This window comes from Strongylocentrotus purpuratus, unplaced genomic scaffold, assembly GCF_000002235.5.
Source record: "Strongylocentrotus purpuratus isolate Spur 01 unplaced genomic scaffold, Spur_5.0 spur5_scaffold_1, whole genome shotgun sequence".
Lineage (NCBI taxonomy): Eukaryota > Metazoa > Echinodermata > Echinoidea > Camarodonta > Strongylocentrotidae > Strongylocentrotus > Strongylocentrotus purpuratus.
The window spans coordinates 29,895,290-29,910,704 of record NW_022145594.1 but is presented as its reverse complement, the minus strand read 5'-3'; the positions used below and the strand labels follow the sequence as shown (position 1 = coordinate 29,910,704).

At 39.5% G+C, this 15,415-nt stretch overlaps 1 protein-coding gene across 1 annotated transcript; it reads right to left on the bottom strand.

Moving 5' to 3' along the window:
* Positions 1–48: 48 nt before the first annotated feature.
* Positions 49–14,819, bottom strand: LOC753603. Its single transcript, XM_011680487.2, has 8 exons — positions 14,592–14,819; positions 12,332–12,436; positions 11,023–11,167; positions 10,431–10,540; positions 9,910–9,950; positions 9,118–9,183; positions 7,838–7,973; positions 49–6,454 (listed from the first exon to the last, which is right to left on the bottom strand). The coding sequence occupies exons 2-8, from the start codon at positions 12,405–12,407 to the stop codon at positions 585–587; spliced, it is 6,444 nt and encodes a 2,147-aa protein (XP_011678789.2). The 5' UTR covers positions 12,408–12,436; positions 14,592–14,819; the 3' UTR covers positions 49–584.
* Positions 14,820–15,415: the final 596 nt, after the last annotated feature.

Here is a 15,415-nt window from a genome sequence, read left to right as displayed (position 1 = left end):
CATTTGGCACATAAAAAGAGTTTATAGCTGCTCAAAGAAAAAGGGAAATTTCATGCAGTTATCAATGATTTTATTTGGCTGGTTTTGATAGAAAAGCACAGTCAACTTTGCACAAGTTGATCTTGTATATGTCGAAAAATTCTAAATGAGATGAGAATCTTAAAAAGTCTCAATTTTTCATCATAGATTTACGTGTGTTTGTATTAGTTGATTTTTATAAGTTAAAAAAAAAAAAAAAAATCTTCTAATCCCACTACCACCACTTCAAAAGTAAACTTGATAGAGAAGTAAGGTCAACTAGTACGAAAGTAAAACAAATCTTGAGAGGGAGCCATACATCATAAAGAGTTTATTATTTACAATTTCATCACTTTAGGCTTGATTTCAACAGAGACAATGACCATTGAATATTGTAGGATCGCATATGCTTCCAATATGTTCATTTGAACCAAATTCATGACCCCATACCAAAACTTTGTAATACCTTCAATAGCTTGTAGACTACATGGATTTAAAATGGGTTTAATCAACAAATCTTGAGATAGCTGAACAGTCTTTATCCCTCACATACGAAGGATACATCCTCAAGATTTCTTGATCGAGAAGAAAATGGAGGTCTTTTTCTGTGGTTGCGGTTCAACGATCGATTCTCTCTGTACCCCGACCTCCTTCACGATCTTCATGACTTCCTTCATGGCCGTCTGGCTGACGATATCCGTCATAAGCAAGTTTTTCTCCAACACCTCACGTTCACCAAAGGTATCCACAAGGTCTAGGGCATCTTCAAAGCTCACCCGCTTCTTTGGCTTCCCAAACAGCAAGTCGCTCTCAGGAAACATGCTGGCGAGGGGTTTATCAAATGGTGAAACTTCATCAAGGACAGTACTCATCTGTGACAGTCTCTTGCGATCTAAACTCTTTTGGCGTTTGTTGGCAAGTGCCTTTCCAACGTTCACCTTCAGCGGGCTCCGCTTCTTCGGTTTCTTCAGGATGCTCTTACCCTGTGCTTGGTGGTGTGTTCCGGATTCCTTTGATGAGAGATATCTATCAAGTGACACTTGCTTCCTCACTTCAGACACTGCTTTATCTGTGATCAACTCACTCGTTGGAATAGGACTAGTCACAGAAGTCTCTTCAGGGGCACTTCCAAACTCATGACTTTCATGTGGTCTGGTGGCATTTTCTTCTATCTCCTGTCCAGTGTCACTTACAGACTTGTTGATACTCCCATCACTGTTGACTGACTGCGGTACATCCCATCCATGATGCCATTCATTAGTAGAGCCTATGCCTGCTTCATTGAATGTCCTGCCTGTTGCTGGTTCCTCGACATCATCTATTCTTGATTCAGTTTGTGTATGCTTCATACTTGCATCTTTTTCTGGTGACTGGCTCTTGCGGACACTGCTCTCCATATGAATTCCAGGGGACCCTGTGTCTACTGTTTTGGAAGGTCTTCCTCTCTTTCGCTTCTCTGGCTTTTCTGATCCTGCATTAGTATCTGGTTTACCTGCTTTTCTTGGTCTACCTCTTTTTCGTTTCTCCTCTCCTTCTGCTGGACTTTGTGTGTGGCTAACACTGGTGTCTTTCCCTACTGAATGAGTTTTTGCTTGTTTGGAGTGTACTACGTGACTACAGCCAGGGGTTCGTTCTTTCTGAGGGCTAATTATCTTCTGTTTCTGTTGATGTGCAACATGGATATCAATTGTCTCATGCTCTCTAGAACGGCCTTGCACTCCCTTGCTTTGCGGACCACTGCGAGGGTCTACTTGAAATTCTTTGCAAGTTCTTCCTAATTGATTCGGCTGATACGGAATGAATCCTGAAGGTGGACTTCCTCTCCTTTCTGCCTCTTCTGTTGCAGTCCTTGGCTCGGTTTCTAGGGGTTTAACACCTTCAATATTTTCTGTTGCTTGACAAGGAATTATGGCATTTGGCAAATCATCACATGAATCTGGTCTTGATTCTTTACGAGGCCTTCCTCTCTTTCTTTTCACTTCCATTTCCGCCCGAGAGACAGTTTCCAACTGACCAATGATAATCTCATTCTCTGCTGGCTGGTGTTTCACTACTGCATCCTCCAAACCGACCAGGGACTCTGTTCTGAATTCTTTGGGAGGCCTTCCTCTCTTCTGTTTTTCTTCATGTTTCATTTCTAAGATGCATGCTCTTGATTTATCTTTCAAAGTGCCCCAGCTCAGTTCTGTCAACCTTTCCAACCTAATTTCCGCAGTGTCAATTCCTGATCTTTCAACTGTTGATGAACTAACCACAACTCTAGGTGGCAAATCATTGCAGGATCCTGGCACTATACCTTTGCTCGGTCTTCCTTGCTTTTGCTTATCTCCATTTCCTGATCCTGAATTGGATATGTTAGGCTGGTATGGGCTGAATGCTTTGAAAGGACTTCCAGCCTTTCCTGTCCTTTTTTTCTCAAGCTCAACATCAGATTCAAACTGTTCAGTACGTGCCTCATTGCCTGTTGACTGACTAGCCATAGCTCTATTTGGAAAATCATCACATGGCTCCGGTCTGGATTCCTTACAGAGCCTTCCTCTTTTCCTTTTCTCCATTCCCTCTGTCATGACGTCAGTTTCAAATTGTATGTTACCAATCTGAGACACCGCTAACTGGCAAATAACTGGACCGTCTTGCAAATCATTAAAGGAAGACGGTTGTGTTTCTTTGCGCGGTCTCCCTCTCTTTCTCTTCTCTTTGTTCTCTATCAGGTGGGTGATTGGACTGTCTTGTAAGTCATCAAGGAAACCTGGTTGATTTTCTTTTCGAGGTCTTCCTCTCTTTCTTTTCTCTTTGCTTTCTGTGCCAGAGTCTATTCCCGATAGATTAACATCTTCCTCCCTCTCTGATGACTGGCTAAGTTCAACATTGGCTTGTAAATTGTCAACTGATGAATCTGATATTGATACTTTTCGAGGTCTTCCTCTCTTTCTTTTCTCTGTGCTAGAGTCTACCTCAGAATCTGTTCCCGACTTTCCAAATCCTGCTATCCTATCTAATGACTGGCCAAGGTTAACATTGGATCCTTTGCTAGGCCTTCCTCTTTTCCTTTTCTGTGGACTTTCGGCTGAAGTATCTACTCCAAGTTGATTAGCAATCCCTTCAAAACCTCCAGAATGGCTATTGGGCACTTTCCTCTGAAGGACATCAGTTGGAAAAGTTGGGGGTATCCCTTTGTTGATTTTCTCTTTATTCGGAAGACTTGCAAACAGAGCCTTTGGAGAAAGTTTGGGGTTGTGCAACTGCTGAGAGGTGCCAGCGCTTTGTGTTTTCAATGAACTCCCTCTCTTTCGTTGTTCATTGTGCACTTCCATGTGTAACATGTCTCCTGGCTTATTCATGAGTTCTAGGATACTTGTAAATCTTTCTTTATCCTTCCTCAAAATGTCTTCCCGAGCTTGACCAACACTTCCCACACTAGACATGGAAACCGGATAGTCGACTGAACAAATGTCCTCACCCAATTGACTCTCCTGCCTATCCTCCTGCAGATGAATTCCGGCCTTACTGCCAGCACACTTTGGGGGTAGACCACGTTTTTTCTTTTCTCCTACAACCCTTTCCGTAACATGATCACTGCCATCATCAGTTACAAAAGCTCCTTGCCCATCAAGATCCTTTGCAGTGTGTCTTTGTGTCTCCTCCCTCTCAAGCTCAACGTCTATAACACCCACTGGAACTGTTGCATCAGTCTTCCGTGGCCGACCTCTCTTTCTCCTGCCTTGTGGACTTGCACTGGCACTGCCATCTTGATGCATGTGAGAAGCCATGGATGATCTTCCGTTTGTAGGTAGCTTGTTCTTTGGAGGACGTCCTCTCTTACATTTCTCCTTAGGGGTTAAATCAACGCTGACATTCTCCTGGACAATATCAGCTTGACTTTCAACTAGTTCTCCTGGGATAGCATGTTGAGAAATCCCCTGAGGTATATTTACATTATACACTGCTTGAATTTGCACATTTAGCCCTTCTACCTCAGGATCTCCCAAGCCATTATCCTTCAGTGGAAGACCTATTGGTGTTGTTGACTTTTCTCTCCAACTCCATGCAGGTTTCTGAGAGCTGAGAAAGTCAAGGAAAGACATTTCTTCCATTTCTGGTTCAACACCTTCAGATTGCATTCCCTCTGGTTGATTGGAGACTCCTGATTTATTAGAAATGTCCTGTTCCTTTGGAGGAGTTTCTGATCTCTTGGTAATATGTAGGGCCTTTGGGGAAGTCTTTTGTGACACTTCTTCTTGGTTGCTAGGTTTGAGGATGTGATTGGCAATGACATGTACTTCACACAGATTCTGGCTCTCTTTGACAGGTAGGTCTGAAGCTATGACATACTCTGTCTGAGAGATTTCATCCTCACCAGCAGACTCAACATCACTTACCGGACCACAGTCCTCTGAAACATCATCCAGTGATTGACTTGTAGGAGCCACACCAACTTGTGATTGGCCACTTACATCCAAGGCATTGCCCGGACTAGCAGCATCGGTTCCTATCTGAACCAAGGATGAGGGATCTGATCTTTGGATTCTCATGAAGGGTACGTCTGGTGATCGGATGGTGAGGATCCCTCCAGGTAGCAAGTAAGACGGAATCACAATGTTGGAGTCCGGTCCCAGCTGCGAGACATCAATGGTCAAGAGTTGGTCATCCGATTGGTCACTGCTTACCACCCCTCTATTGATGGCATCTTCAAGAGGAATAGTGTTCAGACTTGAGTCACTTGGTGGTTCTTTTGAAAAGCTCTCATTTGATGGGTTTTCCTTTTGATGAAGATGGAACGGGACCGGAGTCCCTGGCGCCTGTGATCCAGCTGAAAGAACAATGGGTGTACTTCTCCTGGGAACATCTGCATCATCCATCCTCCTCGATGAAGACGCAGCAGATACTAAGGGATGATTGGACATTACTTGAGTAGCATTTTCTTGGATTGGATTAGACACCAGAGTTTGGTTACTTGCTAGAGATACAGCAGTCAATACTTCCATGGAGTCCTGGCGACTTGATCGTAACTCTGATTGGCTGATCGCATCAATGGCCACTGATGATTGGTTTTTCATGGCTGGTAATGATGGCGGTGTTTCCCCTTCAGGTAACCCTTGATCCAAATTCAAGTCTGACTGTAGGTGGTCCTCCAGGACATCGTTCTGAACTGGGATCACTTCTGTTGCTTGGTGTCTTTCCAATGACACAGCTGATATTGCAACGTCTGTATCTGAATGGTCTATGTCGTCATCCATTGAATCTGATTGGCCAATGCCATCACTGAGGACCTCTGATTGGTCAATCTCAAATGCTGAACCTTCTTTCTCACTGCTGTCATTGCTTTCATCCTGATCATCCATTTCATACTCTTCACTTTCCAACAGAGCACTGGGCGGTGCTGTCCTTGCAGATTCTAACTCTAAACTAACATAGTCATTGGTGGCTGTAGATTGAACAGTATCATCTAGTTTACTTGTTTCCTGGGATTCATCAACCTCTGCTCTTTCGGTTTCTTCCGCATCTTGGATGAAACTTTCCTCCTCGATGGCAAAATCGTCTCTTGCCACAAAGACATATTGATCAGAATCAACTAGTTGGTTAGGGTCCAGGTGTCCATCAAACTCGGCATGAGCCTCTGTCATAGCTTGGAGATAGATCTTACCCTTTGCGGCAAACTCTTCTTCAGTCACAAAAGCATACTGATCTGTGTTGAGTAGATCAGTCATCTCCTGGAGTCCATTGGGCTCTCCTGCACCATCTCCTGCACCATCTCCTGCAGAGGTCTGAGGATCACCCTCACCTGTGCCAGCCCTGTCCTCCTTACGTGGCCTACCTCTTTTCCTCTTTACTGGACTCTTTCTCTTGTCCGCACCACCACCACCATCCTGCCCGTCATCATCATCCCTATCACTACCATCACTGTCTGAAGAATCTGTCTCAAGCACATAAGTCCACCGTTTATTTTTGTAGCTCTCATCATCCCGCGGTTTGAACTCTAGCATCTCCACCGGAATACCAAGTGGGTTCAAGATCCTTACTTCCGTTGATCTGTCCTTTCCTCCTCGCCATATCTTCCTTTGATCAATGACATTTGGTCCATCACCACTGGACTTGGGTACTGTGCTACTGGTTCCAGGCAATGACTTGAGGATGCCTGTTCCACTTGTTCCTGGATCCGATTCACTGGTGCCTGGTTCTGTTCCACTTGGTCCTGAGTTTGTTGTCTCAGGGCCAATCTGATTTGAAGAATGTGACGGACCAGCTGCTGTCTCACCCTCAGCCTCCCGGATGACCACACTCAGGCTATCCTCCAAGCTGTACTCCGTGCCTCCAGTAAAGGCCTTGTTGTAGAGGTTGGAGTACTGGGGGCGTAGGAAGGCCGCTTTATCCCTGATCTCACTTCCTTTGAGAACCTCCAACATGTTTTCAAAGCAATCCAGAATGACTTGGGATTCTACAGGAGAAAATAAAAGTAATAAATATAAATAAAATTCAATTATCAATCATATGGAAATTGAAGACAAGGGAAGTTTGTGCAGGCTCACTTCTTCCTCATTATTAAGGGGGGGGGGGGGAGGGATCCTTCATAACAGCAAAATTTAGTCTTTTATGATAATATATCCAAATAAATGAACCTCATCCTAATTATATACACAAGACATGCTCATGAAAGTAGTTCATTTATCAATTTGGCTGATATTACAGAAAAAGAAAAATACAAACCATGAACATTTTAAGACAAATTATCAAATTTTTTTTTTGCTAATCAACCACTAACCTCATGAACGAGGGTTGGCAATAACAATAAGGCCTAAAATAAACACTTGTTGTATTGCCCTTTGGGTGCCAAAACATGGGTCGGTCGGTCGGAAAAGTTTTTTTTTTTTAACTTTTTTTTTGTTGCCCTCTTGGGGCCGATATTTTCAGATTTGAATGTTTTTTTTTCTTTTTCCCGCCCTCTTTTAGCTCATATTTCTCAGTTTTTAATGCTTTAATACATCTGCTTCAGCATCATAATTCCATTGATATCTTTTTCACCTCATAATTATCCATGGTTTGCATGAGTGAAAATTTTGATTTTATGCATTTATATCCCATTTAAACAAACAAAATCTATATATTTTTTATTCATTACTAAAAAGATATAAAAAACGGTTAAAATTTTTTTTTTTTTAAATGCCGACCGTAAATTTTCAGATTTTTGAGTCGGCAAAGGGCAATTCAACAAGTTTTTATTTTAGGCCTAGTAGTGGGTTCTTGAATAGGGCTCATGTCTGTCACTTTTGCCAATACTGGCGCTCCACAAATACTATCCCAGCTGCCATTATGGCGCTCGAGCATTTCAAGGACTTGATTTCTTGTCAGGTACCTGTTTACTTCACCTTGGTCAAGTGTAGCAAATGTAGGTTAATGTCTTGCTAGAGGACATACCTACCATAGCAGAACTCAAACCCCCACCTTGGAGATCCAGAGTCCGGTCATTTGCTCCACCAGACCAGGGGGGTGTTTCACAAAGATCATAAGTCAAAATTAACTCTAAGTTGGACTTAGACATTATGGAGAGCCATTTCTAGCCTTAAAATAAAATATATTCAAAAGCAAAAATTCAAGTATTTTAGACTTTTCATAAATTCCACATCAAGAACATGAAATCTCCTTGAAAATAGAAAATATAAATGACATTTTATGCCTTTTTAAAATAACTTTTACAAATATTTTCAAAGATGCTAATGACTTTCCATAGTTGTTAAGTCAAACTTAGAGATAAGTTCAACTTAGGATCTTTGTGAAACACCCCCCTGAACACCTCAACTTATCACTATCAAGTCCAGCTCACCTAAAGGGGTTAGCGGGGGTAGTGCCTTTGACTTGAAAAGGGCTCCCAGGTAGCGGTAGATACGGAATGGTTTGAAGTCATCACAGGTTATCTCCTCAGCGTTAATGGTTCGTTCTACTGACGCCATCACCATCACCTGGAGAAGAAAGAATCATTTTCATTATTTTCCTATTGCCAAAATCTTCCAATAATAATATTATACAAATTATACCCAGCAGTGAGGACATTAGTAAGAATTACCCACACGAGGTATCTTCGGAATAGTCTAACACGCCCGAGGCGATAGCCGAGGATGTTTGGACTATTTTGAAGGTACCGAGTGTGGGTAATTTTACTAATGCACAAACAAAATGATGTGTATTATTTGTTTTATAAAATGATGTTTTATAAAATGATGTATTATAACATGATAATGACCGGTCATTACCATTGGATAATGACCAGTCATTATCAAAATTACGCGTTAGGCAAAATAAATGCCTGGTCATATGTACACTTTCAACCAATCATTAGGATCCACGTCATCATCTAATAAACCGTACTTATATAGCGCATTTCACAATATGTCTCTATGCGCTGTAAGAAAGAGTAAGAAGGAAAGGTGGATAGAGTAACAAAGAAGAGTGAGATATGCTCAACATACTTCCTCTCGTTAACATTGGAAAGTATTTTTGAAAAGAAATGTTTGAAGACATCATTTTCCAAGATTACATGTATCAAACTGTGGATAAATTTGCCAGGGTAACACTGTGTAATTCTTTCAAAGGAAGAAGAGCCCTTAAAGGGTCTGGTAAGCTCAGCTAAGAGCTCGTTGATTCTTGTTTCAATCATCAATATTGCTCTGATAACACCTATTTTGTATCAATGTGAACATTAACATGCATTTTAATTGAGGAGAGGGAGGGGGAGATATAGTGAGAGAAGGAAAAAAATGAGCAAGACGGTCCCTCACAAAGCATTTTGAATGGGCTGCGTGGGTGCATCTATTTTTATATTTACCATTTCCACACCTTATAATTTTATATAGGTTTTGGCACCCCTTACCATGAGATATTGAAACAATGTTGGAAACTTTTTTTTTCTCCAAATCATGCAATGCAACATTTCCTTCATTTTGCTTCAAACCCCTATACGTATGATCATTAATGAAAACATATACTGGGCCCCATAACACAAAGGCTTGCAATCAATTACAAAAATTAAAACGACGATTCTGATTGGTTACTGGTTGGCCTTTTGAACTGTGTGTCTAAGCAACGATGATCTTGATTGGCCATTACCTTACTCATGACTCTCCATGATTCTTTGTCCTGATCCCCAAAGTGATTAATCAGATCATTCCAAACCTGACAAAAAAAAATAATGTAGAGATATGATATCAAGTTTGAGACAGAGAGCAAAACATCATTGAATAAATAGTATTCAAGCCTATCTGCACTAATTTAGCCAGGAGGGATTAGTCCTCCCTGCGTGGTCACTGGCAGGTGGTTATTTCATCAATTCAGCTCTCAATTAACATAAGAAAAAGGGGACCATGGGGGACCAATAGTCACCACTTAGGCATTGTTGGCTATATGAAGGGCGCAGGTAGCTACAAGTAGTGCAGTGGGGCTTTGAGACAATCCCTGTTGTGGAATTTTATAATTTCATCATCAGGCACTCTTGCATGGAGATCTGAGCCCCGTCTTATTAAGAATTTATATTAAACCTAACTATCAATTGCAACTACGTACATAAGAGATAGGAGAGTGCAAACTTGCGATTAATTGGAGGACTTGCGATTGATTTGGATCAATCGCAACTCTTTATAAGACAGGGCCCTGGGATTCATAACATAAAGACAAGTTAGCAAATGATTAATTGCAAGGCACTGCTTAGGCTACTACTAATTGCAATGTATCTAGTGATAACTTAAATAGCTCTAAATTATATGTAGTTCAGACACAAGAAATAGTAAGAAATCATCCTGAATGGGATGACCCTTATGAAAACTACCATAACAATTTAATGTTTATATCTTTACTTTCTCAATCTGTTTATTAAAGGATAATTATACATGTTCTACTACTCACCTCAATAGGGGACTTCTTCCTCATATCTTCAATTCTGGCCTCTGAAAAATTGAGAAAATTCACACGGTGAGACAATATGATAAATTGAAAATCTGATTTCTAGACAATGCCCCAATCATTGAAAGCTATTGATACATGTACATGTATCTGTACAGACTGTTCCCATAAAAGCATAATCTTATTATTATTATCATTACTATTAACATTATTATTATTATTATTATTACCTATATCAGGTTCATGACACTCCTGGCGATTCTGAGTATTTCCCTGGCCTTAGCATGGCTGCAATTCAGCGCTCTAGCATTTCAAAGAATTACTTCCTGCCAGGTACCCATTTACATCACCTGGGTTAAGTGTGGCAAATGTAGATCAATGTCAAACCAAGGTCTCGAATCGACCACGACACCTCTATATCATCATTATCATTCTCCTTTTTCTTATTCTTTCTACTACTATTATTAATATTATGATTATTATGATTATCATTCTAAATGATTACAGCATCATGTTTTGCTTACTCATAGCCCTTTTCCTGAGGTTTTTGATGAAAATCGCCACATCTCCTTTCTTCTTGGTCTTCACAATTCTTTTTATCGCAAGGTAGTTGAACTGGGAGATGGCTGTTTTCCTAGGAAAAGAAAATATGATTTTTTGTACGAAGTAAGACAAATATCAGGAGAATAAGTTTGTTTTATAAGGAAATTCTTTCTCTCTCTCTCTCTCTCTACTTCCCTCTTCCTTTAAGGAAGGATTTAATTTCTTCTATATATCCTCAAATTATTCTTGTATGATTGGTTCCCTTTACAAAAATCTTCAATTAGAGTGTGGAACTTCAAGCCTACTTTACATTTTTAAAACCAGAAACTTTTGTGACATTACACTTTCAAATTTTAAACAAAATCTTGTTGTGTGTTTCAACAGTCTGTGTTTTGTCAACGAGTGATTTACATATTTTGCAGTGCTCATGAAACTTCCGCGAGTCTGAGCCCCTCCATTGCGAAAGCTTCTGGTTCTACATTTAACCCCTTGCCTACGGGAACCGGGTGGCCCCTGTAATAAGCCTATGGGACTTTGACAATCCAGTAATCAAGGGGTTAATAGTGGTCTTACTCTTTGAGTGCCCTCAAGAGAAGCTGCTTCTCTAACGTGTTCCATCGACTGCATCTCTCTTTTTCGTTCAATCGTTCGGAATCTGACTTGGGATCATGAACTGTCCGTCGAACACGCGCCCTGCTGGATCGCCTCACGACCGAACCTGCAATAAAAACATACAGCCAAACCTACTTTAGTGATCACTTGTCTATAAAGACCACATTTTTAGTTTCTCCAGAAAATTGTTTTTCATTGAAACATATACTAAAGGAACCTGCACATTTAGACCATCTGTCTATAAAAGACCACTTTCCTTGTCCCTCTTAAGCAGTCTTTATATACTGGTTTCACTTTATTATGTTATTTCAGAAAGATTCAAGAGAAACTGGTTATTTCACTTTTGCCAAGAGTTAATGTTACATGTAATTGGTTTTAGAATTAAAAAAATTAATGAATTGAAATTGAATTAGAAATATAATAAAATTACCAGATACATTCTTGAAAATAAATAATACAAATTCAGTCCCGTTATTTTGCCCTCTTTATCACTTTAAAATTTTCATATAGAAATTCTGATTTACAAAAATCATTTTCAATAGAGAGAAAAAAAGAGGAATGATAAAAACACTGGGTCACCTCAATTAAAACCAAATTTTGAAATATTATATTTCACAATCTAAACCGGCATATAATCAATCATATCTAAATAATGCAACCAACACCAGAATACACATTTTTCCCCTTTAAAAAAAAAAGAAAAAAAAAAAAGAGTCTTTTCCAGACTTAATACTTAAATTTATGAAAGTAGATGTCCTAAGAATAAGCATTACCACTTGATGTAATATGACAGTTATCAAGTCACATTTTATATCAGTTTAATTTTCATTTTTTAATCCATTATTTGCACACAAACAAATTAAACAGGCATTTTAGTGCACCTAACATTCAACGAACGTCCAAATTTTAAACACATGGCACATATCTCGGAACATCTTCTTTCTGTGTATAAGACACACACCGATGTTTCAATTGTTCTAGGGATGAAATCAGTGTGCCCCATACACAGAATCTTACGTTAGGTCTTTGCCTCAGCCCTAGGTTAAACACATAGAGCCTTAATGCCCGTCTGTACTAGTTTGGCCAGGAGGGATTAGACCACCCAGTGTGGTCACTGACAGGTGGCTTCATCATCAACTCAACTCTCAATCAACATAAGAAAAAGAGGATCATGGGGGACCAACGGGCACCACTTAGGCATTGTTTTCTATATAGAGGAAGCAAGTAGTACAGTGGGGCTTTAAAGGAAGAACAAAGGATATCGTCTTACTATCTCTGACACGGGTTCTGTACATCTGTTTTGCCCTTGTTTCAAAGTCTTCTGCCTGTGGGCTTGTTGTTTCCATTTTGAAACCGAGACTGTGTTTCAAGAGTCCTGCAATCAAAAGCAAAGTACAAAAATCTATTCTCTACTTAGCATATATTTCAAGCCAGGGATTAAGGGCTAAAGTGACCATGTTATCGGCAACACAAATACTATTTTACTACCAGTACTTCACTTTCTGATACAAGGCCGTTTATGCATAAAGGACAGGGTTACCTTGACAAAAAAAAAGGGACTAGTCTATATTTCCAGGGAAATTTGTGGTTTTGAACTTTTTAAGCTGTATGGCTGTGTGACCAAAGTTCGCGCGTGACCAAAGTTCGCTTTCTCAAAAAATCGGTAAGATTTCGAAAATCTGATATCACCAATGGAAAGAGGATCATAAAATTACCCAGAAACGATATTTCTTTGGAATTGGGTGCGAAATTGTGAAAATATTGACAAAAGATCGGCACATTTTGCAGTTATTTGCGTCCGTTCCGAAAAATTACCAACTTACCGATAAGGTCTGGAAATCTTCATTTTGAGAGCAGATATCCTCAAAATTGTAAGTAATAAGTGGTACCGTCTGGTTGTATGATATTTTGCCTTGCAAATTATGAAATTACCTTATTTTTGATGGATCGTATTTTTGTATAAATCAGCTGTAAACCCCCGTGCGTGAACTTAGGTCTCGTTGTTTTTATGACTTTTTTAGATGCAGCGCGCATGCACGATCAGACATCGAATTTTTAGATCGCGATATCTCCGAAATCCTTCGACGATAAATGTTGTAGTTGAACCAATTGGTAGTAAAATACTTTGCCGTCCATTTGGTAGTAATTAAAATAAATAAATTTGTGTAGAATATGAGAAAACAGGGATCGAATATCACATTTTCTAATTTGTTCTAAAATCTGCGCGAACTTTGGTCACCCCTTCATACAATAACACTATGGATATTATGGATCTCTACAAAATCCAATATGTTACTGTCACAATTCAATTTTATCTTTTGAAAAAAGTGAACCGTTTCTGATTCACTAAATATCAAAAGCAGCATCTCCATCTTAGTTCATGTCTATAGAACTTTAATAGAAGATAGCGAAAGTCTTAAATTTAGTCATTTTGGGGCAAGGTCACCTTCTTAATATATTTCAGTAGAAGTACGAAGATCAAGAAAGGCCACCTTCTTATATTTCAGTATAAATGTAAGTAGGAACATCTAAAAATAGCAACAAAAATCTGGGTCGGCTGTCTGGACCTCATTTAAACCAGCAGGGACGCTGGTCTGAGAATGCATGAGATCGTTCGCATAAGTGAGGATATCCTCGTAAACACAAACAAATTGCGTCCTCATTTTTGCTGACATATTTTTTCATCGGCGCTCTGCAGGTTTTGGGTTGGCGATGCGAAAAACGGATTCCGCTTAAGAAAAATAACCCCAGTTCGCCGGTTGTCCCTTGTCCGTCTTCCCGAGGATTTATCGCTCATAACCTGAAAGTCTCTGTACCTGTACAAGGTCAAAGTAAAATGCATCAAGAAAATCATTGTGGAATCCATTTTTCTAATCGCCAATGCGCGGATTCAGAAATAGGGTCTATGAAACGTCTGCATAAATGCGCACCAGCCTTATTTTTACGGACGAGTCTGTCTACATTTACGAAGGCAATCCTCGTTTCTGCGGACGATGGGATGAACACAAATTTGAAATGTCAATGTGTTGATGAAAAACTCTAAAAACATTTTTTTTAAAGTCATCTCAAAATAAAACATTAACTCTCGTCGCATTCTCAGTGCAGTATCCGTCTTTAAGTAGACTCTACAACTTAAGTAGGGTCTAACTAAAAAAACTCAAGACTCCAGACGTCAATTCAACTCACTTGTGACTCAGCTCTGTCAAATTCATAATCAGAGTCAGACTCAGAATTCACTTCTCAGTTTCATTTCAGTTTCATTTCATTTTCAATTTCAGTTTCAATTCAGTTTCAGTTTCAAAATTTCATTTCCAGTGACTTTTCAAATTTCAGTTTCAAACTTTCAATCAAGTTTCAGTCGTATTTTACTAGTCTAGACCCTATTATTAATTGAAATGTTGACATTAATTTCATTTTTGCTTAACTCTTTAAACCATTAATACGTTCAGTTTTGTCAAGCTCCAGCTACACCACATAGAATTTAGAAAGTGTTTTTTAAATAAAATCCAATGAACATTTAAAGTACTCACACAGAAGGATAGGTATGGGACTGAGGCAAATTCAACATAACAAAGTTCAATTCACATGCGAGCTCATCCGTCAGCCAGTAGAGCCGAATGACATGACCTCTCGCGCTCCGATCCCGTGACCTACGCGACTCATTACGTCATATCAACTGATTCGATTTGTTAGTATGAAAGAAAAGAACTAAAATAAAGAATCTGAATGTAAATAACTTTCTGACTTTAAATAAGTGATGAAAACTATCTAAAAATTGTCTTTGAATTTTTTCTCAAAAAATAAGTTTATGTGAATACTGCCGAGCAATTACGGAAAGTAACGAACTAGTACGGCAATAACCGAACTACAAAATCTACGCTTTCCCATTGGCTTACGGTTGACTACTGAAGAGCCGATGGTTGCCGTGTTTTGCGATCGAAACTGTGTATTGTATGTATGGCAGAAAATAGTGGCAACGAGAGATTGTGTGCGGTAACAAACAGCGTATGATAAACGCAGAGTTCTTGCCAGAAATCATCAAAAATGAGGCCATGATCGTATAGTTTTGAAACGAAAAATCAGCTGGAATCTTCTATGCAATTGGAATTACATGACGGATCAAAATTGAAGATAAAATATAGACCAGGTCCATAATATTTGACCCCTTCTCGTCGCCCTGAAAAGGGTTTGACTCGCATCTTTTCATCACAGGCAAACGCCCTCCTTGCTTGCCTACCATGTAAAACATGTTTTAATTCTCCTGTAAAAATTGTAAGAATATTGTAAAATAGACAAATAATATATATTTAGCATGAGTGGAAGTGGAAGGCCAAGAACGACATCATTCGCTGAT

What these genes read in the sequence shown, in the direction of transcription:
- LOC753603 (XM_011680487.2), bottom strand. Translation starts at nt 12,407, where the DNA reads ATGGAAACAACAAGCCCACAGGCAGAAGACTTTGAAACAAGGGCAAAA. An exon ending in CAGAACCCGTGTCAGAGATA is followed by an intron (nt 11,168 to 12,331) that starts GTAAGACGATAT and finishes TTTTTATTGCAG; the next exon opens with GTTCGGTCGTGAGGCGATCC. An exon ending in CTCTTGAGGGCACTCAAAGA is followed by an intron (nt 10,541 to 11,022) that starts GTAAGACCACTA and finishes TTCTTTTCCTAG; the next exon opens with GAAAACAGCCATCTCCCAGT.